The 24,247-nt window shown below is 40.2% G+C and overlaps 2 protein-coding genes across 2 annotated transcripts; both read right to left on the bottom strand.

The window, feature by feature from the left end:
* Positions 1 to 973: 973 nt before the first annotated feature.
* Positions 974 to 11,017, bottom strand: sptlc2b (serine palmitoyltransferase, long chain base subunit 2b). The gene is made up of 12 exons (XM_061270306.1): positions 10,734 to 11,017; positions 8,804 to 8,998; positions 8,559 to 8,713; positions 8,058 to 8,206; positions 7,842 to 7,966; positions 7,480 to 7,573; positions 7,268 to 7,373; positions 6,718 to 6,937; positions 6,288 to 6,414; positions 4,604 to 4,739; positions 4,366 to 4,495; positions 974 to 3,238 (listed from the first exon to the last, which is right to left on the bottom strand). Exons 1-12 carry the CDS (start codon positions 10,875 to 10,877, stop codon positions 3,125 to 3,127), a joined length of 1,695 nt encoding a protein of 564 aa, XP_061126290.1. The 5' UTR covers positions 10,878 to 11,017; the 3' UTR covers positions 974 to 3,124.
* A 3,054-nt stretch (positions 11,018 to 14,071) lies between these two features.
* Positions 14,072 to 17,894, bottom strand: snw1 (SNW domain containing 1). The gene is made up of 14 exons (XM_061270308.1): positions 17,808 to 17,894; positions 17,368 to 17,521; positions 17,006 to 17,167; positions 16,800 to 16,895; positions 16,619 to 16,725; positions 16,405 to 16,509; positions 16,232 to 16,301; positions 16,051 to 16,116; positions 15,860 to 15,976; positions 15,574 to 15,715; positions 15,356 to 15,458; positions 15,127 to 15,247; positions 14,790 to 14,953; positions 14,072 to 14,689 (listed from the first exon to the last, which is right to left on the bottom strand). Exons 1-14 carry the CDS (start codon positions 17,819 to 17,821, stop codon positions 14,497 to 14,499), a joined length of 1,614 nt encoding a protein of 537 aa, XP_061126292.1. The 5' UTR covers positions 17,822 to 17,894; the 3' UTR covers positions 14,072 to 14,496.
* Between the last annotated feature and the right edge of the window lie 6,353 nt (positions 17,895 to 24,247).

The following is a 24,247-nucleotide window of genomic DNA, read 5'->3' as shown; positions in this document are numbered from 1 at the left end:
AAAAATACACTACTTGGTCAGAATAGATTATTATCTTGAAAAAGTTACTTTACTGATTACTTGATTTCAAAAGTAACTAAAAAAATAGAAGCCAAAATGTCGGCTGGATTAAATATATGAGGCTACATTCAAATCCTGCAAGCGGTTTTTTAAACCTTAAAAATACTCCAGAGATGTTTAAAATGGTGCATTTTGTTATTTTGGTGCATTTGCATTATTTCGTTACTTAAGTAGTTTTCCGCAAATTGACCAGGTTTCTGTACTTATCTCTTTTTATGATTTTGTAAAAAAAAATGTTACACTACTTGGTCAGAATAGATTATTATCTTGAAAAAGTTATTTACTGATTACTTAATTTCAAAAGTTACTAAAAAACAGAAGCCAAAATGTCAGCTGGATTAGATAAATGAAATCTAATCAAATCTTGCAAGTTTTTAAAACCTTAAAAATGCTCCAGAGATGTTTAAAATGCAGTATTTATAATTGCAAAAGTCTATACGCCAGAAGTCTCTTTTTTGCACCTTTTCCCCCTACTTGTACCTTCCTGTAAATCGGGCTGTTGTTACATGCAGTTTCTCACACGTGAGATTAATAAAGTTCCTCTTATCTTATCTTTTCTTCAATGAAGACATTTAGAATAATTGTTTTGTACTCTATTTCCCCTCTTTCATTTCAAAAGAAAATCTGAAGTATTCTTGGTTGATTTGATGTGTAATGACACTTAACCATCAAATTATTGGAATTCTCAAAGAGCCTTGGCAAGGGACAAAAAGTTAATTCTAGTTTGACAAATTCAACAAGGGGATATTTGCAGTTTGTTTAACGTGATACTGTCACCTAGTGGTGTTATATAATCAATGTTGTGTCAACTAGTCAAGCCAACCTTTTTTTTAAGGAAAGATTCGAACCGTTCTTCTCAGATAGGTTCAAAAAATATTTTTTTCATACAGTGAATTGTCGCTTATTCCCAAAGTTGACACAAAGAACTGATTTAATTTGTTTTGAACAGCATGATCAACAAACATGTCTTCACAATCTGCTTAGAATGGTTTTCAAAATCAAATACAATTTCAGTGGGGGGGGGGGGGGGTTAAGTAACAGATATGAAAAATCTCATTAATCTCTATGGGTCAGTTCACATGTGCTGTCAAACATACTGGAGAGGGTTTGAGGGAAACCTGGTTCTGAGGAACAGACATGTTGCTGTTTGCAAATTCATTTTCTCCTCCATAAACATTCCGCCAACGTTGCAGCACATTTCACAATTGCAGCAAGTCACACCAAAGCTGATGGTAATGTATCACTTGAGTGGTTATCCATACCATTTTTTTGTGACAAATTGATGAGTTTTCCAGTTGTAGTAAACAAATGGTTGCATTGCTGTGATAGAAAAACAGGTTTAAATGATGTGATGATCACACTGGCTTTACTGGACTCCAATTCCCATCAATAAATCGGACTGTGTAAAACAAAAAAAACATAAGCAGAATGTTTAGGGATGACCCCCGTGCATACAGTGTGACGTAACAAAAGAAAGCGGAACGAATTGGAATGCCATTCTTAAAAAAAAAATAAAAAAAATCAGTTATGAGAGGCATACAAAGAAAACACATGAAGGAGAACTCCTGCATGTTTCAGTGACTACATCATCTGTGCATTTACAATGCCTGTCAGTAGTGTGAGCACTGAAGTAAAAATGTTTAAACAATTATTTAAAATATGCACACATACACGTGAAGCTGCCTTTCAGATAACAATTACATCTCACAAAAAAAACCCAGCTGAAAGACAAAACAATTTTTTTAAATAAATAAAGCTGTATATCAGATAAGTGTGAGGGCAGTATCGTCATACATACAGTTCAAATGTACATGACTGTGCCGAATTTAAAGCACAACAAAGACCGAGAGAAACAAAAAGGACGACGGACTCGCGTTTACAAGATCTGGTGTAAACAGTAAGTAAGACTGCAAAATAGAGCTAGAAAAAAAGCGGTAAAAAAATATTCTGAAGTTTTTTTTTCTTAGCGGGATCTTTTTCCCCCTTCTAGTTGTTTTCTTTTGGAACATTTGCTTTACATTTGAAGAGAAAGGTAGAAAATATATTTATGTATATATGTTTGCTTTGGTCAAGGAAAAAAAAAATTCTGTTTAAGTTCAAGTGATTTTTCTATCTTATGTTAAAACTCACGTAAGAGATTTGGGATGCTACCTTAGCAGCATTACTGACTGTGAAAAAATTATTTACATACATCACATTTTTTTTTCTCTATCATAGCAACTGCTACCATCACAATTAAGACTTTTTTTTTTTTTAAAGTGCACAAGTAATGTCGAATGGCCTCTTCAAAACCAAAAGAAATCCATTGTGGTTACTATTGCACAAATAACGTACACATTCTATGTGCTCAAGGGAAGAAACACATCATGTTATGAGTGAAAGGAGTATCAACTTTCAATACAGACACAAAAAGTCATGTATGAAAAGTTGGTCTTCTTTTGACGAGTTGACAGATTCAAAAAAGTTGCAGGACTGTGAAGGTAGAGTGGGTATAAAAAAATATATACACACCCCTGTTTAAATGCTAGGCCTTTGTGATATTATATATAATAAATCCAACTCATTTCAAAACTGTTTTGCCACCGGTTCCACAGGTTGCATAAGTGTACACACCCGCATATAACTGGATATGTGGCGATGTTCAGTATTAATCAATCTTAAAACAGAAGTCAGCATGCACCAGCCTCCATCTCTGATGAACCGCAACAAAGCTAAGAGGCTGATGACAACATTGGAGTAGTTCCTGTTTAAATTCCCCCAAAAATATATGGGGGAAAATGCACAAAACCATCAGGCTTTTTACATTGCAGTTTTTGAAATGATTTATCTTGGTGTCATTTTTCGATATCACAAAATCTAGCATTCGACCAGGGGTGTACAGACTTTTTATATCTACTGTAATAAGCTATGGCGAACCAATTGAGGTTTCAAGTGTGGCGAGAAGAGGTACGAAAAAGTGGTGCATAACCAAAACTAGGAGAGCTTTATCAGATTTGTGTGTGTTTATGTAGACAATTATACATATTTAGGGATGGATTTAGGATCAGAAACATTTTTTCGCGGCTCAGTCCTGAAGCTGACTTTCCTCAGATGTCCACCTGATAGGAGGAGAAGACTCTCTACGTCTGGAGTATTTCAGCTGCAGCAGGTCGCCCACTTCATTCATGGCCTCCAATACCTGGCAACACATCAGAGGCAATCTTATCATAACTTAAAACGGTCAGTGAAAAATTCAAACTGATAAAAGCTGGGCGGACAGTAAAAATCACACCATCAAAACAGGCGTGAACTTTTAAAGTGACACCAGAGTGTCAACATGTCATGTCAGTGGCTCTCGAGCCAAGGTGAATAGAAGGCGAGTAGCAGAAAGCCGCGAGACACCAAAAAAACTCCCGCACTTCTTTCCACACTAAATGAATCGACATTGCAACACTCCAAAGCACCTGGAAACAATTTACCTTCCCCCGTGACCTTTTTTTTCTCCCCCGATTCCATAACTGGAGAAACAGTAAGACCGGTTTTCCAAAGACGGAAAAAGCGGCTCGTCCGAGTGCTCTACAAAGACTTTGGGATGCCCTTTAAATGGACTTCTGCAAACGCTGTTGACATGCACAACAGTGAGATGAATGAAGTGCCTTTGGAGAGGCACGGCAGCTCGTATAAAAGCCTCACTGTAATACCCACAGACAGCTTCCAAGTGCTATTAAAATAAAAGGGCAAACTGGGAGTCCTTATTATCCACCGGGCTCACTCAAACGTCAATCCACCGTGAACCAAGCGCAGTTAGTTGACTCAAAACAACAACACTTGAATGTGTTATTGTAATAGTGACAACATGAGGCAGCTAAACTGCTAATAAGTGTGTGTGTGTGGGAGGGGAAAAGTTAAGCAAAACAAGCTGGTGTTATCACATCGTCGTGGGTGAGTGACTATTGCAACTTTGCGGATCCAAGTTGGCCGTAATGGAGGACTTACCGCATAGTTGTCAAACTCAAGGCCAGGGGGCCAGAAACGGCCGGCCACATAAAAGAAACGGCCCGCAAAGACAAAATGTGCATGAACTTCATGTGTCAATACTAATATTACAAATTGTCCACTTTAAAAAAAACCAAAAAAAAAAACCAGTTATTGCTGGCAATTTTTATTATAATTAATCATTTAAAAACATTTGAAGTTTTTACTAGTCAAAACTAATTATCCATCTATTTGTTGTGTAGCATGTACGGTATATAATATAAGGTATTTGTTGGCTCTCCAAAGGAAACAATGAGGAAAGGAAAAATGAGTTTGACACTCCTGACTTACCGTGTCGAGCATTTCCCTGGTGTGCGCGGCCGATAAGCAGAAACGCGCTCGCGATTCGATGATGGGGGTCGCTGGAAAGCCGACGCCCACTGTGCCGATGTTTCGCTTTAACATCTCTCGCCCGAACGCCCTAAAATAGCCCAAAGAAGATTCCTCAACATATTTCCTCTATTAGCTAATCTATGTTAGTAAATATGAGCGGTATAGCTTATTTAGAAAGAGAAATACAATCACTGACCCAATTTTAGCGGGCATGTAGAGCATCATGGGTACGACGGGTGAGTCGCTGTTGCCATAGATGATGACACCCATCTCACTAAGTTTCCTGCGGAAGTAGATAACGTTCTCGGACAGCTGGCGGAGGCGGTCGGCACCTAGAGAGATGTGGGCAGAAGGTTATTTTTCCAAATGGCACAACTAAAAGTTTTGCTCCTCTGCTTTACATTAATACAGAGAAATGTACATTATTTATTGATCCTATTATTAAGTATTAGGAACAGCGTGCACATTTATACAACCTCCACCAATGACTTACAAAGTCATTTTATTCTGCCGTCAAATTGCAGAACAAGTCCATTATCTGACACCCCCCCCCCAAAAAAAATCACTTCAGCGTGCTTTTGAAGACAACCATAATGAATCAAAATGGAGGTCAGTGGAGGTAAAGTTAAACAGGCATCAATCTTATCCTCTGTCTGATGCGCACTGTGGATTCACCCGGTGTCCTCATGCCGTGCCCCCCTTAAGATAGCATCTTAGCCAAACAAATGGTACAATGTGCCAGCAGCAACATACATCTGTCTGAGTCGGAAAAACATGCATAACATCAAAGAACCATGACAAACAACCAAGTCTGAAATTAGAACGTTTTTAGAAAAAACAAGAATAAAAGAACTCAATGCACTGCCGGTAAAACATTAAAACTCAGACAGTTGTATTTAGCATTCTTTCACGTTCACATCTCACCCCCCCCCCCCTTTTTTCTTTTTTTTTTATACACGACTGATGTGATTTGATTTAGGAAACCATGAGCAGCTCTTTGTGCAAAGGAAATACTCAAGCTATCAAACAGCTCCAACTACATTCACGTCTGGATCTTCAAAAGGATGGAAACAGGTGACAGTGCTCCAACATATCAGGTTGTCGTTGTAATTCTTCCACAATGCAAACTACCGGCAGCTCCGCCGGTCTGGCTATCTTCAGAGCAGATGATGTTATGAAAGGCCAGGTCAACGTTCTGCCAGTGAAAAGGCTTCAGGTGTTTATTAACCTCTGCCTAGCAAGCGGGCTGGAATACGTATGAAACCCAAAACACAGCCATTTTCATGAAATACTTTTGACGCTCATCTAAATAAAACCAGCGATACATTTTCATTTCTCATTGCATACATATTTTGTGTATGTAGATGCGCCATACTGCTTTGTACCCAGCATGAAGTCAAACATATGAAAACAATAAAAGAAGGCCCATTTTACTATACTAGCACCTCACAAAGTTACATCAGATGAACTTGTTATTGCCAAGAAAGTAGGGAACTACCCACTCGGCCCGTTGCAGAAGCTTGAAGCTGTCTTTGATTAAATAGAACGCTTTTATTTTTATTTTACAACGCCGGCCGATTTTACCACTAACTTGTCTGCCTAAATGTTAATCGGAAGGAAGAAAAAAACTATTGTTTGCCTTTGACATTTACATGAGACTGTGACGAGAAGCAGGACACACGTTGGGTTATACTGCCACCTAGTGGTCAAGTACGGCTACACAGTCACATGTAAAAATGCTTGTGATTGGGGACAGACGATTTGGACTGCACAGTACTTATCATCCAAATTGAAACACATGCATTCTTTCATTTTGTGTGTGTGTGCGTGTGTTGGGGGGGGGGGGGGACACCAGCAATGTAAGCAAGTTTAGAACCTACCCAGTGTGGTCCCATCTTCTCCCATGATGATTTTCATTGAGGTGATGATTTGCTGGGCTACGGGTGGAGGCATGGAGGTGGCGTACAGGGCGCTGTGAGAGTGCTGTCGCAGGTAATCGATCAGCTCCTAACAGAGAAATTACAAACATTGAAAGAACAGAAACATCTTGACTACGCTTTGAAGCAAACAATTAGCATCTTTTTTTTATTGAATTTAATTCATTTTAATTACCGTATTTTCCGCACTACAAGGCGCACCGGATTATAAGGCGCACCTTCAATGAATGGCCCATTTGAAAACTTTGTCCATATATAAGATATATACATTTGGCCCACGGGGCGGACTTTCGACACGCCTGCTGTAGTGGCTCAATATCGGTCCATATATAAGGCGCACCCGCACACGGAGTGAATACTTGGTCAAGCAAACCTTTTTGCCTCCGATGTAACCCCCGGCGCTGCCAAAGCTTTTCGTGAACGTCCCCATCATGACGTCCACATCTGTGGGGTTGAGATCAAAGTAGTCCACCACTCCCTTGCCATTAGGACCCAAAGCCCCGATACTATGGGCCTCATCCAGGTACACGTAGGCCTTGTAGCGCTTCTTCAGGGCGATGACCTCTGGCAGACGCACAATGGAACCCTCCATACTTTGGGACAAGAAGGTGAAGGACAAATTTAAAAAAAAAAAAAGTCACAAAGTTCTTTATCATTTGATTACGCTAAGGGCATAATTGAACAATCTGAGTGTTTGCCTTCGGTCCAAGTCAGACTCCATTAACATTGCATTAGTAAAAAGGACATTGATTAAGTTGTACTGGTTGTTTGGCGAGGCTAACGATCCCTTATGAGTCATGACTGATTGATTACCTTTACAGAAAATGCACTTTAAGGAGAGTGGGAACAATTCCAAACCGCTGTAGATTTTACGACAAAAAGAAATGTGGCTGATCTCAGACGCGAGAGTTGAAATGTGTTACCTGTAAATGCCCTCCACCAAAATGAGAATTTTTCTCCAGGGCCGATGGGTCCTTGGCTGTCCGTGCACAATGGCGTCTCGCAAGAGTTTTTCAAGGCTTTGCATGTCTACAGCAAACGGCAAGAATATTGCTTAGCGCTAAAAAATTGAAACCGCTCCAACAAATATGTTGCTATGGACGCTACGGGTTGGAACCATGTTGAGGTCACCTACTGTTGTGTTTAAAGACCCGAATTGTTGAGCCGGAAAGACGGGCGCCCAGCACTAGTGATGCGTGATTGAGCTCGTCACTTAAGATGAGACAACCCTAGAACGAGACGATGGAAAAATGCAAAACAAAAGCGGCTGAAATCAACAATATTTCGAAAGATCCTGAAACAAGAGCACCTTGGAACAGTCCGACCTGTTCAGTCCCCCCCCCCCCCCTCTCTTAAAACAAGCAACAGGAACCCGTGTTAGTTCCGATAAAGCAAATTATCATCTTGAGATTACAGTCTAGGAACAATGCGGTGAGTCAGAAGGACTATCACGCCTGGTAGAGAACAAAAAAGGAGGAAAAGTGTCAAATTCCATACCTTCCCGGTAAGCGCAGGAATGTTCATGGAATTTGTAGCGAAGCCCATACCGAACGTCATAGCTGATTCAACGCCAAGGAACCTGGCCACCAACTGCTCCAGTTCCTCGTGGATGTCAAGGTTCCCTAGGACACATGTTTACATGATGCTTGTGCCAAAAATGTTATCCTTTGGATTTTAGAGATGTACATCGTGTTCCTCTGGTAGTTCTCTCACCTAATTCACAGCGAGTGCTGCCAACTCCCACGCCGTATTTTTGCGTGACTTCCAAGGCAGCGTCAGCGCAAGCCCCCTTGTTCTGGGCGAAGCCCAGATAATTGTACGAGCCCATGTTGATGACGCCTTTCACCACTTTGCCAGTGTGCCTGGAGAAGAGCGAGACAATGACGACTCCGGGACAAAGGACAACGACCCAGGGTCAGGGTAAAATAATTAACTTTAACGTGTGGCTCGCGGTAGCTGTGTAAACATTTCCTGTTAGGTGTTGTTTAAATGCCCCAGCAGCGGGATGTTGCGCAATCGTTTATCGCAAGGAAATTCAGCTTTGGCACGGCAAGGCATATTTGACACATTCCGATCTTGATAAATACAGTAGAGAACGTCAACACACCCTTTTGAAACATTTGATGGTTCTGAAATAGAACCAATAAGCTCTCTTAACAATGAAAATAGTTTAGTTTAGATAAGAAATCTTTTGCTCCATTTGTATCAACTTACTGGAAAGTCCAGTTGTAATCAGAGGAAACTCGCTCCAAAATGTCCATCTTTGCCCCGGGAACACCACAGAGGGGTCGGTTCCAGTTATCTCGTATCCTCATGTACAAGTTCCTGGTGTAAAAGTTCTCAAAGTCTTGATAGAGTGGGACAAAGTCCTATAAAGGAAAAGACAATCGTGATGCTATGCCAAAAAACGAAAACTTGAGGGACTTTTTTTTAAAATTATTTTTTAATTGTTTATTAACCTTTTGCTCTTCTCGCTCTCGGGCCATGGTGCATTTCCCGATGTTCCAGTGGCGGAGAAAATCACGGAGGTAGCCAAAGATGGTGAGGATGCCGTAGCCCACGTAGGTAAGCACGGCCACCAGTAGAGGAGTCTGCTCGAACGATTCCACAAAGGGCCTCTTGTATAGGCTCGAGTTGTGTGTGCCATGTTGGTTCTAGGGGGGGGGGGGGACACAAAACAAGCATTCTTATTATTACAACTTCCGTTTCTTGAGGCGCAATTTTGATAAGTGGTAGAGTCGGTTGGTTGTCACGCCATTGTGGGTTTGTGTTGGGAAATTTGAAATGCTCATGCGTACTAGTGGTTTTCCTGAAACGCACAGATAGCACGCATGAGCATTTCAAAATAAAAGACTTTTGAACCATAGTTTGCTTCCATTACAAAAGCACACCCAGATTTATACATAGGTTTGATATAGAGACATCCAAAACATTCAAATATTTATATTCCAATTATGACTGCGTATGAAAAGAACCTAACAGGAACCTAAGAAAACTTTGAAGTGGGCCAGCATCAATTGGGCCCATAGCGTGTAGCAGCTTAGCAGCTCCTCATGTGATCAGTCATGCCTTTCTCCGAGAAACACCTCAGAGCACTGCAGAGAGCGAGCAGTTAAAACCAGTCGGACGTGACCTTCCCTCGATGGCGGATGAAGAAAAATGGCTGTTGCATATTGATGCAATGCAATTTCCAAAAGGCACCTAAAGTTATCGCTTGTGATGGTAAACAAACACAAATCTACAGATTATAAATACAGCAGTGGAGGTTTAGTATGGAATGTAAACCTCAATAAAAAAGGGTCCACTAGGAGACAACACAAGCACATGATTACAAAACATGTATGCCTGCCAAACCTCCACTACTAAACTATGTTTTCTATTTCACGGTGAAAGCGACCACACCCTTGACAGCGGAGACATTCCTTCCCGTTTAAGAGTCATGTGGAAGCAGGCTTGCTTTGCTCTCCATTAACAACTCCGATCACAACAGGCCCTGGTTGTCGTTTTCTCATTAGTTAAGGTAAACAGAGACCAGTCTGACTCCATAAAGACACTCGCGGGACAGAAAAAAAATAGCTGAGTGTAATATTACAAAGAGCTGAACAATAACATTCAGGTTGCTTGGGCCATTCCTGCAAAACAGGAACATTTAATTTTCCCTCATTGTATTAAGAGCTGTTTATTTAACTGCTAAAAAGTGAAAATATTAACTAGATCAATTGGAAAAAAATAGATAGCTGTGTTACATGGACAGAACATGACAACACGAAGTTAAATTTCCCTGCTTATGTTTACATCCCTAATGTGTTGACATAAAAAAAAAATAGGAATCAAATATTATTCAGTCATTGACGAATGCAAGACTGGCGGTTAAAAATAAGTGCCAGAAATGTCAATATCAGATTATATTAGTTACGCTCCGGAAAAATTCGACCAAACCAAGTTTGTATAACTACCGCATCAGCAAGCACATTACGTCACGCATGCCAATGTTTTGATATGGACACAACTCAAAATACCCAAAAAAAAACCATTACGATCAGTGTTAGTTAATTTTAGCAAATTCATTAGAGCATTTCGAAGATCTCGTTAGTTTTGGTCAATTCATCAGAGCGTAGCAAGGATCTTTCTGCTTGTGTTCACTTGATCTAATCTTCTCATGCTGAAAATAAATGAACTGATGTCTTTTTCGTATAGTTGACATATTGACATCCTGGGTTTGATTAATAAATAAACTATTTATAAACATCGCGCTGTAGTGTCATTTTATCAACCTAGAAATTAACTCAGCTATTCACAATATAAGAATATGCAAAAAGATAGATCATGCATGTATTTTGAAATAGTTCGGGACCGCCTTCCACGGAACGGTTGACGACCGGGCCTCACCTTCTCCCCGGGGCGACGATACTTCTGCTGCTGTTGAAACAGGCAGTGGTTCTTCACGAAGCCATTTTTGGTGGCTTTCTGACCACTCGAAGTCCGACGACAAGCATCTCCGTTGAGTAGCTTGTTGGCAGAGCTTTCCGTCATATTTTTCGGCTCAACGCGGCGGAAGATATCACAAATTCAAGTAGCCCAACTTGGGTGCGGATAATCGGGAAGTCATGTATAAACTCGGAGAAACGTTCGCTTCTACGCCCACTGCGCTGCGTCTGCACCAGCACGCCGGAAGTACACGCCCCTGACGGGCGGTCATTCGCCAGTGCGTTTGGTCACCTCCAAAGATTGTCTATAAAAGAATTAGAGCCCACTGAATAAAATACTATCAATACCTTTAGTGGGGTGTCACGTGTACCATGGAAAATGTGACGATTTAGATATTTGTGATAATTCTATATACAAACATTAACATTATGAGTCACACTTAACACGGGATTTTCTTTTGAACCACCACTCGAAGAAACTCAGAGTAAGTGATCTTACTATATTATTTTATCTTGGTTATACGTCAAACGTCTCCTGCGTGGGTCGTCCTTAAGCTCCTCCCATGGAAACGACCCATAATAACCTTTGTTCAGGCGTCAACCAAATTCTCCCGATGACATAATTTTTTTTACCGGAGCCGGACAGTTAGAACAAACAAGGTCAAGGCAATCGTGTCATCGGAAGTTGTGAAGAAATTTATATTAATTTATATACTATTTAGATTGCGTTAATACCAATATAAAATAAAATGTTTAATTAATTTCAATCCACTGAGTAAATTAATAGTCCATGAAGAACATTAGTTCACTATATTTGCTTTTTCTTCTGCAGAAATGTTGTACAAATTTAAAGTTACGCATCCCTGCCACTAGAGGGCACTGTTGAACCACAGACAAAAAAGGTGTCTTCACTTTACCTGCAGGGTTTATGCTGCTGCTATAAGATTCTTGTTCAGTTCGTTGATTTAAAGTCCATGATTGCTCTCGATGATAACATCAGATGATTTGATTCTTGAATCAATTTCCCGGCCTTTGCTTTTGTGTTTCCTCTCAAGGTCCTAACCTTGAGTGGCAAATAATGAAACATCAGTCTTTAAGGCGCTTGGCAGAACACAGAGGAGCACTTAAGCTGTCCATTCCAAACTAGATCAAGGTGATAAGAAAGTAGCTTTAATAGGATCACCGTTAGGGTTAGATAGAGAGTGGATCAGCGTTCATTGATGCAGTCAATGCACTTCCACAGTTCAAAAATAAACCATCCAGTATAACTATTGTGTACGAAAAATGTGTAGACTTCAAATCAATGAATAATCCTGATACACTAACTTTAATGCATGACTTTAAAAGCCTGCAAAAACAATTCCCTAGATAATGATGTACTTTGAATTCCCTTAGGTGGCCGCGGGGGTAAGGTGTGGATTAATTATGAACAAACATGCTTGAGGCCCTGACATATCCTTGTAATGACCATTTTATAAAGTCCCAAGTTTGAAATCACATGAGCATAAATGTTCCAAACACCGTGTTGCACTCGACCGTACTTTCCGGACTATAAGGCTAAAAACCTCAAATTTTCGCAAAAGCCGACCAATGGACCAAATTCCTAAATCTAAACTGGCCCGAAACATTGTGTCATGAAATCAATCATAAGTGGCCCGCTGAAGACTATGAATCAAAAAGACTATGGATCATTATTTTGTGATGATAAAGTAATTTGTTGCGTCTGAAGTTGAAATAAAAAAGATAAAATGGAGAATGATTTGATTTGGATTCAAAATCTGACATGATGCATTAATGGTGCGCCTTATAGTCCGGTGCGCCTTATATAAGGACAAAGTTTTAAAATGGGCCATTCATTGAAGGTGCGCCTTATAGTCCGGAAAATAAGGTTCTCTCACTTCTGCATTACAGTTAGCGTCCTAACACAATCAAATGCAGAGCAATCTATCCAACGTTCAAGTCTGTGCTCGAATAAAGATGACTTCCTGTCACTGCAAATCCCAAAGTGGTTGCTGCGCACTCCCAACTCCAGTTGGTTAAGGCTCCACATTGCTGCTGTTCTCCCAGCAGGCTTCATTCTGACTGACACAACCATTAGAAACCGTTACGCTTGTCTTGGTCTTCACTCCATAATAGATTATCCAGCAAGAGAGACACCGAGGCGGGCAGGTCGCACTGAGTGACAGACAGACCATTTTCCGAAGAGCAGTAGACTCTAACTCTTGACTGCCGGAATAATGATGAGTGAAGCCCTGGCCTGAATACGCGTAGACGAGGAACTAATGATGAAGAAGGCATAGAGGGAGCTGCAGGTTCTTGCGATGATGAATGTCACCAACACACCGGCTATGTACACTTTACCCACACAAGAAATAACAGATGTATTTTTTTTTTTAGCTGACAAAGTTAGTTGAGGGATTGAATAGGGAAACATGCACCATTGCTTTTCTCTAATGTGGCTTAGCTGCTAGTGTTTAAACATACACTCAAATGTATTTAGGGAAATAGCTAATTAAAAAAAGGATTTGGCAAAGACAATGTATTGAAAATCCTCCAAGTAAACACAATGAAACTGCATTTAATTAAAAAAATAAAGGAGTGTGCTTCTGTTTGCAGTCTTTTAATACAAAAGGTCATAAGGTCAGCTGCCGCTCTCAACTTTTGCACCATTTATCAGCCAACTTATTGCTTTTCTCTGCAAGAAGGAAAAAGGGGAAATATCTCAAGAGACATCACAAAAAAACTAAGCTATCCAGAGTACAGCTGTGCTACAACGGAATATTGTTTATTATTTCTGGGCTTGTTTCCAGATAAACAGCGATCTATCACACCTTCTATCTGCAACCTGAGGATTCCATTGTGGCCCGACACAATATGTCCACAGCTGAACAAAAGCAATGCCAGGGAACCAATTTCCTCTTGGCGTCATGAATGAGCATCCCATTCATCAAATCATAAAGGCAGACAAGAGCTGAGTGGAAAGACATTATCAAGCACTAACCACACGAAGACAGGCTGGAGGGACTGCAGCTTTTTTTGTTGTTTTTGTCAGAGAACTTTTCTTGATGGCCTTTCCAGCAGTAAAGCGAAATGGAAGTAATGTGTACCTACACTTCTGTGCACAAGCCCCATTCCGAGTTATAAGAGGGTGTGCGCACTTCTGCAATCTTCTTTTTTTTAATATACTTTCAGATATTCACATAAATTCAATTAAAAGAGCATTATGCTAAGAGTTGTATTACACAAACAAGAAAAAAATAACTACCGAACTTTACTGTACCAAAACATCCACACCCTTCACACACTAAAGGAAATTTATTCAATACTTGTACAAGGATGACAAGGATATTTTTTTTTTCTTCAAGATCAGTGTCCATACCTGCCATCACATATAGGCAAATGGTAACAACACCTAAATGGGCATCTTAAATATTATAGAACTGACCCCAAAAAGTATTTTTGGTATGTGTGTGAAATCAAAACGAACTGAAATCTATACACTTCCAGGACAGAAGTTCCCATGTTACCTTATTGGTCGCACTGTACATATATGGGTAGGAGCAAGAAGAAGAAAAAAAAGAAGGGATTATAAATGTTTTTTTTTTTTTTTTTTTTAATACTAGTTGGCGGGGGGAAAAATAGACAACTCCCTCTAGACATTTGAGTGGAATAAAACACCTGTGATGAACAAAGTGTCGACAAAAGAGCATGATGACCATAGGCCTTCACTCCTTTCTGCGCTTCTTGTCATGGTAATCGTCCTTGGAGCGGCTGCTGGTGGACGCTCTCTTGGAGCCGCCGTGCTGCTTGGCTTCTTCCAAGAATTTGTCCAGACCGAAAGGGTCTTCTTCAAACTGGACAGGACCCTCGCGCCTCTGCCCGTGATCGGCACCCGAGAACTCCTTGTCGGGCACGAACCTGAAAGAAGCAAGCGCGATTAGAGTCGTGCTCGATTCGACTGAAATTCTCTTAGCATCCACTATCCGACTCGACATGACAGCAAGTTGAATGTACCTACCTGTCTTTTTGCATGAGTGTGTCAAAGTCATCAGCGTAGGCGTCCTTGTCGATGGCTTTGCTGGGTCGGTAGATGTTGGAGGCCATGTCTCTGCCGCCGCGGAAAGGCTTGTCGTACACGTTGTACGTCTCGTCCTCGCCACCGGCAAAGCCGCTATCCATTCCCTGGGAGGACAAAAAAGGATGGGAAAGGTAGTTATTACTTTTTCTTCCACTTTCAGTATGTATTGTCAAAGCTTTTCACGTGTGTGAGATCAACACAGAAGCCACCCTGCAATGTAGTGAACGTTAGCCATTAGACGGTTAGCTTAGCTATTCTTTTTAATTACTACACTCACTTTACTCTGGTTGAAAAGTCGCTGGTCATACTGGGCCTCGCTGCTGCTGGTGCGAGGGTTGGGCACACCCAGAGCGATGAGCTCACTAATGTCTCTGTCTTGGTCCCTCTGCAGTTTGGATCTGAAAGGGGAGGAGAAAAAAAATGGTATGACTTGGACATGAATTTGTGATGACGGGTGAAATCCAGACTTCCAATATGAAAAGAGGAGGGTTGAGTGTGTCCAGCACCTCTTGTCAGGAGCTGCCCTGGAAATGTTTCTGTCGTGCTGTCTCTCTTTCCTTCTGTCGTGGCGGATCTCGTCACGCTCCCTTGCCTCTCCGTCCTCGCCGCCTTGATTCCACATGGGAGAGAAACAGAAAATGGTGAGGAAAAAAAGGATTTGTGACATGTTTTAACAGCTGCAGAACCCAAATCCAGTCAAGCAACTTGTTTGGTCGCATCTCACCTTTGTCCCCATGACTTTTAATTCCCGCCCTGCGATCTCGGGCCATTTGGGCTAACTCCCTGAGTTTCTCTTCTTTCTTTTCTTTCTCCTTCTGGGCCATCTTCTTTTCCACCTGGGCTCTCATCTCCACCGCCTCTCTGGCCTATAGACACAACCAAAAGTTCAAACTCCATAGACCATAAAAATCGAAAAACATGGTGGTTGAGTAGGACAACACACAACAGATTTATTTATTATGAGCAAATGCTTTCCAAGCATGGACTTAAAGAGCCTTGCGTAAGATTACCTTTCTATCAGCAATGTAGAGGGCCTCAGCCAGCTTGGCAAAGTTTTCATTAATGTGAACTGTTTGCAGCCCCCTGCCATCAGCTGCCAGACGCTTGTCTAGAGGGATGGTGTAACCCTGGAAAAAGGAAAAAACAAAAAAGGCAGCGGGTCATATTTATTCACATAGACAGAACTTTGGTGCTAGATTACCTTAGCGTTCTTCCAGTTGGAGATGCATGGAGGAATCTTCCACTCCTGCTGTTCTTTCACCGTCATCTAAAACCAAGTGGAGGAAAGAAAGAAACTTCATGACAACGAATCGAGAAGTATTTTAAAATGATATAGTCATAAACTGTATGCAAACTCAAATATGCAATTCCAATAATAATACCTTTCTACTCGGAGAATGCATGACTGGAGCTGGTGGTGACGGCGGTCCACGAGGGATCTTCTTATTGATCCTGCGACACATTTAATCTGAATTAAATTCTCTTAAAGTGAAGCAGATTGTTCAAAAGCAGTTATGACAGATCATGGATAATATAAAACGACGGACACGCTTACTTAAAACGTGGTGGTTCCATGGGGTCTCTCTGCATTTCCACCATGCGGATGACTCTTTGTTTGGCTCCAGAGTTGAAAGCCACTCCCTGCTGGGATGGGGTGTACCTGATAGACAGACAGAAGAATTTACTGTAGATAGTAGAAAATTTATTATTTACAACATTGTTAAAAATTCAGACTCCAATGACTGGGGCGGTGAGAAATGTTTTGATACCTGATGTACTGCGCTGGGGCCTGCTTGTCTGCTGCTCGGACAGGCATGGCAGCGGCAATCTTTTGAGATACCTGCTTGCTGAGGGCAGCACGAGTCTTCTCAGTCAGCTAAAAGAAAAACATGCAAAGCACACTTTCGTCAGTCTCGTTATGCCTGACAAACAGCGAAACACCACTTTTACCTCTTCAACAGCTTCCTCATCCGGCTTCTGCAATTCCGGGGTGTCTTCATTCATAACCTCTTTTGGAAGTAGATCTGTGTACCTACTGAAGATCACCTACAAAAATGAAAAGGCACAAAATTACCATAAATACATTTGGCCATGCATTGTCTTACTGAAACTTTTTAATTGCATATTTGTAAAAATTGAGCGTTATAACTGCAAACCTTGTCTTTGTTTTGTCCTTGTCTTGCAATAGCATCATATTTGATCTTTCCCTCTGCATCCACCTGCATCGTCAGAGCATTGTTGGTTTTCTTTTGCCGACCCATCTCCAGAGGAAACTGTGCCACGTGGATCTCTGGAAAAGCTCCCCCATCTCCAAAGTCCTACGGAAGTGCAATCATTTGCAAATATGATTAAAACCATTAATCATTTATAAGCACCAGGCAAGCATTTTGACATCAATTGTTAAAAAGCAAACTGAGCTCCCACAAAAAAAGTTAATTCACAGACCTGGGTAGGTAATCTAAGTTGACTTTAAACAACCCATACATGCGTACTTCTAATTTAAAATATTGATTCTTACCTCGGGAGTGCGAGGTATCCATCCACCTCTGTGTCCATAAGGTGGCGGTTCCCTTCGGGAAGCGACCAAGGCAGTAGAGAACGACTTCTGGGCGCGAACTCTGTCCTCTGCTTCCAGCTGATCTTGTGACAGCTGGGTCGGCACCGGTAGAAAGCTGCACATAAAATTATCCGAGTTAGTTGGATGACGTGCTTAAAAAAAAACGTAGTTTATCTATTAACTAGTCGCAAACATAACACGTCGGTAAGACAATGGCCTGCTATGCTAACATTAGCTTCGCGATTGAAACAGCACAGCAGCTCATGGTGGTCACCAACGACGAATCAGATCACTTGAAAATATTCCACGCGCTGCGTTGATTTGATACAGCACATGTAAATTATTTTCTTTTCAAAATATCATCAATTAAGTACACAAAAGGGTTTTGACGCGACGGTTACCTCGTTAGAGACATCTTGCGCTCGTCTTTCCGAGCCACCTACTTCCGCTTCCTTCTTCCTTGGCAACTAGCACACATTCAATTGCAGTACTGACACCTGCTGGTTAAAGATAGCAACTACTCCCTGTTTCATGTTCCTTCATGACACATTACTCTCCACCATGTGCAGAATTCATGAACCTTTGGAATTAACGTGGCCTTTTCTTTTGAGTAAATATTTAACAAAATAATTCAATTATTAGCCTGGTGCAACAGAAAAGGACAAATCAAGGTATATTATTCTTCACAGGACAATGAATCTAATCATGTGGGGGGAATTACTTTTCGCCCTTATCTATTTAATAACCCAAACTGTGCTTCTCACTCTCATTATGACCGCTGCTGTCTGCGGGCATGTATTGTCGGATTCATAAATGAATTCGATGTAATCTTGGGCATCATCATCGCCAGCATCATTTCCATCACTGTCTTCATTAATACATTATGTCGAAATGACATTTCCTTCCCCTTGTCTGCACCCACAGTAGACCCACTTAAGGGGCATTAAGCCGTCTAATACGATTTAACTTGCATGACTAATGGAGACTTTTAAACACCTTAGGTAATGTAGCACCATTTTCAGACTGATCTGTTTTCTTTGGGATGAATGGACATTTTTGAAATGATTATCTTCTCTTTTAAACAACCAACCAGTCGATTAATTAACCAATTAGACGTTGGTCGCTTCTGGGCCTAACTTGGAATACAGTTTTATGAAGATCATGTTATGGTTATTAACAGGTAAGCGCAGGGAAAAGACAAGAGGAAGGAAGAGCCTTGTAACCACTCATGGGGATCAAATGGGAAATTAAAAGAACTCCAAGTGGGCCAGCAGCCAGGAAATCACATCCACGTTTACATGCATGCATAATATCCATATAAACCTCACACATGCAAACGGAGCTATTGGAGCAAACATTTATTACAAGAGGCACAGCATGTTAAAGCAAGTGATGCAATCCTCCAGTGACACGTTCCTTATATGTCGCACTGCAGTCTTTCTAATGTAATGATCTTATAATGCTTCCTTAACTGTGCTACATTTTTCTTTCCTGTCAAACATAATTATGCGGCAAACCTTTCTGCTACGCAGCTGTTCCGTTGTTCCAAAACAAAAACAAGTGGAATGGAAAGAAACAAGGAGCGTTGGAGTATGAATTTGGGCTGTATCGAGAATAGCAGAGAAACCCGACACCAATCAAAACACACTTTATGACAAAACGTGTCTAAACGCTCCCAAAAGTCGAATCAAAACCATGTTTGTACTCAAATCTGTGCATTAAAAAAAACAAAAACGCAGCTCTGCTCAGGGGCCTCCCACGTATAGTGGATTTACTCTTCACGCTCGGATGTTAAAGACATTATAATCCGATGTCCAGACTCCTGCTGTCCTTAAAACTTGCTCTGGATCTTCGCCCAGCTATTCGTGTCCACTAGATGGCAGAAAAAGACAAACTCTCTTTTGGGCAGGCAATCTTCTCGAAGGCTTAGATACCTACTTGTATTTGCACGACACAGAATTCAATTTGCATGAAAAAGACACTGCATCATCTACATGATGCTGTATTTTCGTATTTGCTTCTTCAGTGTGCTTGAGTGCAAGCCTGAGATGAAGGAGGAAGCATGCATCGAGCCAGCCCTGGCCGGTCAGGGCCGCTTTGCATCAGCAAGCGAACCCCCTGACGTATTATTTTCACCTCTGTGTTTTGGACTTTATCCAAATCAAATAGTGCATTCAAGGTGGTTCAACAGCATCAAAATGAATTGATATCACTGGCCCCAGAAGTGATTAACTTCAAATGGCTTTGAGGGTAAAACATTTCAGCCAAGCTTATTGTAATGCTCATACATGAACTTGACTTTGATGTAATTTACTCAAGCATGTGCTTACAGTAGATAAAGCCCCGTTTCATGCCGTGTTTGCGCCTTTCAACACGACAAATTGCAGCTGGGAATTTTCTGCGGCGACCTTGAAAGTGGAGGAAAGGACATTGCTGAGAGCCAAAGCAACGTCGCACACCTCCTAATCTCCAGAGGCGGTTGCTCGATGAGGGGTGCTGATAGCGGAGCGTCGGTGTCGTCTCCAGCAGCCCGAGATAGGAATCGCTCCGAATTTGAGTCCTCGAAATCAAGCGAAGGATTTGAACACGACTTTGAGCATTTGGAGCGTAACATTATTTTCTGCTCCGTTTCACGTTTGGAGAATTTAACGCAGTTTGAGAAGTCGATATAACACACGTACGGGGCTGACACGGTTGAACTTGTCTCCATTTTTGTTGTATTTGTTACTAGATATGATTGGAAGTGTTGCTCATCTCACATTTGATCTGCGAGAAGGGGACATCTTAAAATAGAACCTCACTGATGGAGTTTTTTTTTTTTTCATCTTTATGTCTACATGAGGCAGCCCGCCTTTGAAATTCCACACGTCTCTATTTAGCACATGAGCTATAATAAATAATAAAAAAATTGTTTTGGAAATGTTTTGAGGACGACAACATCCATGTTCTCCCAGGTTACACTTTTAATTTTTTTCACAAAAGGAAAGGACCATACAATTATTCTTTACCTGCCACCATTTTGTTTTTCATTTATTACAAAAGACAATTCAACCTCACTTTTTGAAAACGACAGCAGTGAATTCACAAACTAAGTGTAGCTTGAATACAAAACAAAAAAGTTTCTTCTTCTACACATTCTTTTTGTTTGATTGAGGCAAAGCGTCAAATATTGCAGCAATAAAAGCCCAACATGAGATCAACTTTTTTTTTTAGTTTTTCCTTGCTTTTTTGGGAGTTTAAGATCAGGGGATGCTTTGAGAATAATTGTCAATTTATTTGTCTATGTGAAACCCTTTGAGACTGCTTGTGATTTAGGGCTATATAAATAAACTTGACTTGACTATGTTGTATATTGTTTTGCCAACTCGTGGACTGCCATTTTAATCTAGGTCAACATTTTAACATAAAATAATGGGCTGGACTGCATTTTTCGTTCGTTTGTTGCCAAGTCATTTACATTTCTTTCCTAGTCGAAACTCAAACGGAACTACCACGATTGCGTCACCCTTGGTTTTATCTCACACTTTGGATTAGCTGCAGTATATGAAAGTATATGCTCATAAGAATATTTCTTCATACAGTAACCCAAGTATTTTCAATCTAAGTCCAGGTAACAGGAGACCCTGCAAGATCACAGCCCATACATTATATCACATGGTTCCCCGCTGTGGAGTAGTCATGCATGACAGAAAAATACAAGGCATGAAATTAGCTAGTCCTTTGTGATTTGTCTCCACGTACGTCACTGGCTCCCTTTTTGTAAATTATGCGGCATTTCCATTACAAATGAGGTAGCAGATTAGATTTGATATTAGGGGTCAGCACTGCTGAGCTGTGGAAAGTCACATCAAGTGTGGTAACAGAATCTGAGACTATATTATAATTATATAGAGATAACTGAAAAAAATAATCGACACCTGGACAAGTCACAAGTAGCTGACGAGACAACATGAAACAAAACCCAATTGTAATTTAACAACAAATAGGACATGGCCAAAGTTATCGTATTTTCCGGACTATAAGGCACACCTTGAATTCATCATGTCAGATTTTTAATCCAAATCATTCTCCAGTTTATCTTTTTTATTCCAATTTCAGACGCAACAAATTACTTAATATTCACAAAATAATGATCCATAGTCTTTTTGATTCACGATTCATAGTCTTCAGCGGGCCAGTTATGATTGATTTCATGACACAATGCTTCGGGCCAGTTTAAATTTAAGACTATAAGGCGCACTGTCAACGTTTGAGAAAATTTTAGGTTTTTAGGTGCGCCTTATAGTCCGGAACATACGGTAATCAGTGTTCTGCCACCCTGTGTAGAAAAATGAAGATAAGATGCTTTGAGAAATCTATGACAATCACAACATACCAAAAATACATTTTCTTCATTTCCACAATGTTCTTTCTCATTGTTTATGATGTTTGACTCTCTCACATCCGAAAAAAAAACTTGACATTGACTCAATTGACCTCCCTTCCCTTGCTTAATTGAAATGTTTTAGGCAGGAGTGAGCAATGTTTCAAGGTTATGACCAGAGATGCAGTGGAACGTAAAGCAAGCTTGTAATGAGTGTTTTCCTTTGGGAGGGATGCTGACTTTGTAGAAGACGGGTGATTTTTAGGCCTCCGGCTAGAGAGGAAGGATTATAGACCCTTCTGTCATATCCGAGTAACGAATTGAGATTGATGCACCACACAGCACAAGTTTCTCTCATGGACGTCTGCATCCATCTTTCATTCATGTGGCGAGTCCTAATCTCTTTTGGGTTGTTCTACTCAGACCTACTCAGCTTTCCCCTTTTATTTTTTTCTTTCTGAGCACAATATATGCTTGCACTGAATTATTGAATTAAATATATATATATGTATGTATATATATATATATATATATATATATATACATATATATATATATATATATATATATATATATATATATATATATATATATATAACATTTTGTGTACCTAAGAAAATAACCCCAAAGTCACAAGTGAGTTGAAGCAACAAAGACAATCTCACCTTTATTACCTATAGCAACACACTTAGATTATTTGCGGTGCAACACACACACACACACACACTTCTCTGTAGATGTGCCGCGGATAGTGACAGTAAACAGTGTGTACTCGAGTTAATCAACCTTGGCATTTTGATCTCACTAACTAATAAAACACTTCATCAAGCTCCACATTTGATGCTCAAGCAATAAGTGGCATTGCATGCTCATCCCTGTAATTACTGTCACACCAGAAAGGTGTTGGAGAAAGATAGAGGAGGCGGGAGAAGACAAAAGAAGAGGAAATGAGCAGCTACAAAGCCTGATAACAAGGTTGGACCAAGTAGTTTGGGAGATAATGAAAGTAATACAAGAGTAGGTATTTTTGGTAGGTTGGAGGAAATTGTTGGGTTGTTTTCATCATTTGTTTGAGTTATGTAGCAGTGGTCGATAAATGGACTATTATTAAGTGGAAATTGATTTGGCTTGTTTGAGTCAACCCGACTGGATTTTCAATCTAGTGGGTGGTCACAATAGAGTCATTATTAAAATTGTTGCGAGTAGATGATGGATGGACCTAGCCAGAATACGGACATTGTTGTCCTTAAAGAATTCCCTTTTCATTTTGAGCTGCAAATAAGCTGCTGATTCTAAAAGTTACTCTGCGAATTTGTGCATTAACAATATTGCTGACTCGTGTTTTTTTTTTGTATAACACTGAATTTACAAGCATGTGAGATACTTGTCAAAGATCACTGAGGCAATCTTATATGTTTCACAATACACCAGGAGCGCCGAGTCCCCCTAAAGCTCAGTTGCGTTTCAAAACAATTTTGATTGACAATGCTTTTTTTTCTTACCGCGTCTAATTCCTACATATGGAAGCTTAAATCTGAAAAATGAAAACGCTTTCCCACAGGGTTCTATTACCGTCTGTCTTACATGGAAATGTCCTTGTTGTCTCTCACACAGTTCAACACTGTAGGAACTAAAGGCCTGCTGATCAATGGAATCTAAATTCTAGTGAGGGATTATAATAGAGGCATTAGGATCTATCGATTAGAGCTGCAAGTGCCTGATGCAGTGAATGGAAAGTCAATAGAAAGCTGACAAAGTCTGCACCCCCCCCCCCCCCTGTGCGACAGTGAGGGAATATATAGTACTGTAAATGTCAAGAACACACTTCACTATAATAAATAAAATAAAATAAAATAAAATAAAATAAAATAAAATAAAATAAAATAAAATAAAATAAAATAAAATAAAATAAAATAAAATAAAATAAAATAAAATAAAATAAAATAAAATAAAATAAAATAAAATAAAATAAAATAAAATAAAATAAAATAAATAGATTTCGAATTGGGAAATTTCTGTTGTGTTGTGCAACATTCAGGCGCTCATTCCCACTGTTATACTGTCAGTGTTTTATACATAAAAGTTTGAACAAACTATAGCAAATCCGCAATTGCAATTACAGTAAATGTGCATAAACAATCTATAATTATTATCTCATTGCAAGATAACACACATCTTTTCCATGTAATGTACTCTGTCTAATAAGAGATAACAGACAAATGCAACAATCAGCAACCAGCAGTCATTAAGCAGACAATGAAGGGTCCAAAATTGAGCCGACCATCTTTATCGCTGGGCAGCACATTTCTCATTCACATCCACTGCTGCCAGTCATCTTAAACTCTAATTAACTCCTCAAAATTGCCTCTCAATGTTCCCTCACAGAAAATCCACCTATATTTGTGTTGGATCATCATCATCATCATCATCATCATCATCATCATCATCATCATCATCATCATCATCATCATCATCATC

The sequence above is a fragment of the Syngnathus typhle genome, linkage group LG22 (genome assembly GCF_033458585.1).
Source record: "Syngnathus typhle isolate RoL2023-S1 ecotype Sweden linkage group LG22, RoL_Styp_1.0, whole genome shotgun sequence".
Classification (NCBI taxonomy): Eukaryota; Metazoa; Chordata; class Actinopteri; order Syngnathiformes; family Syngnathidae; genus Syngnathus; species Syngnathus typhle.
Note: the sequence above shows the minus strand (reverse complement) of the source record. Positions and strands in the feature narration are given on the sequence as shown.

Coding starts and splice junctions, on each gene's coding strand:
- sptlc2b (XM_061270306.1), bottom strand. CDS start 10,877: ATGACGGAAAGCTCTGCCAACAAGCTACTCAACGGAGATGCTTGTCGT. Junction 7,574..7,841: donor TTCCTGCGCTTACCGGGAAG/GTATGGAATTTG, acceptor GTCTCGTTCTAG/GGTTGTCTCATCTTAAGTGA. Junction 4,740..6,287: donor AGAAGATGGGACCACACTGG/GTAGGTTCTAAA, acceptor ACATCTCTCTAG/GTGCCGACCGCCTCCGCCAG.
- snw1 (XM_061270308.1), bottom strand. Junction 16,896..17,005: donor AAGGACAAAACAAAGACAAG/GTTTGCAGTTAT, acceptor TCATTTTTGTAG/GTGATCTTCAGTAGGTACAC. Junction 14,954..15,126: donor GACTTTTCAACCAGAGTAAA/GTGAGTGTAGTA, acceptor TTGTCCTCCCAG/GGAATGGATAGCGGCTTTGC.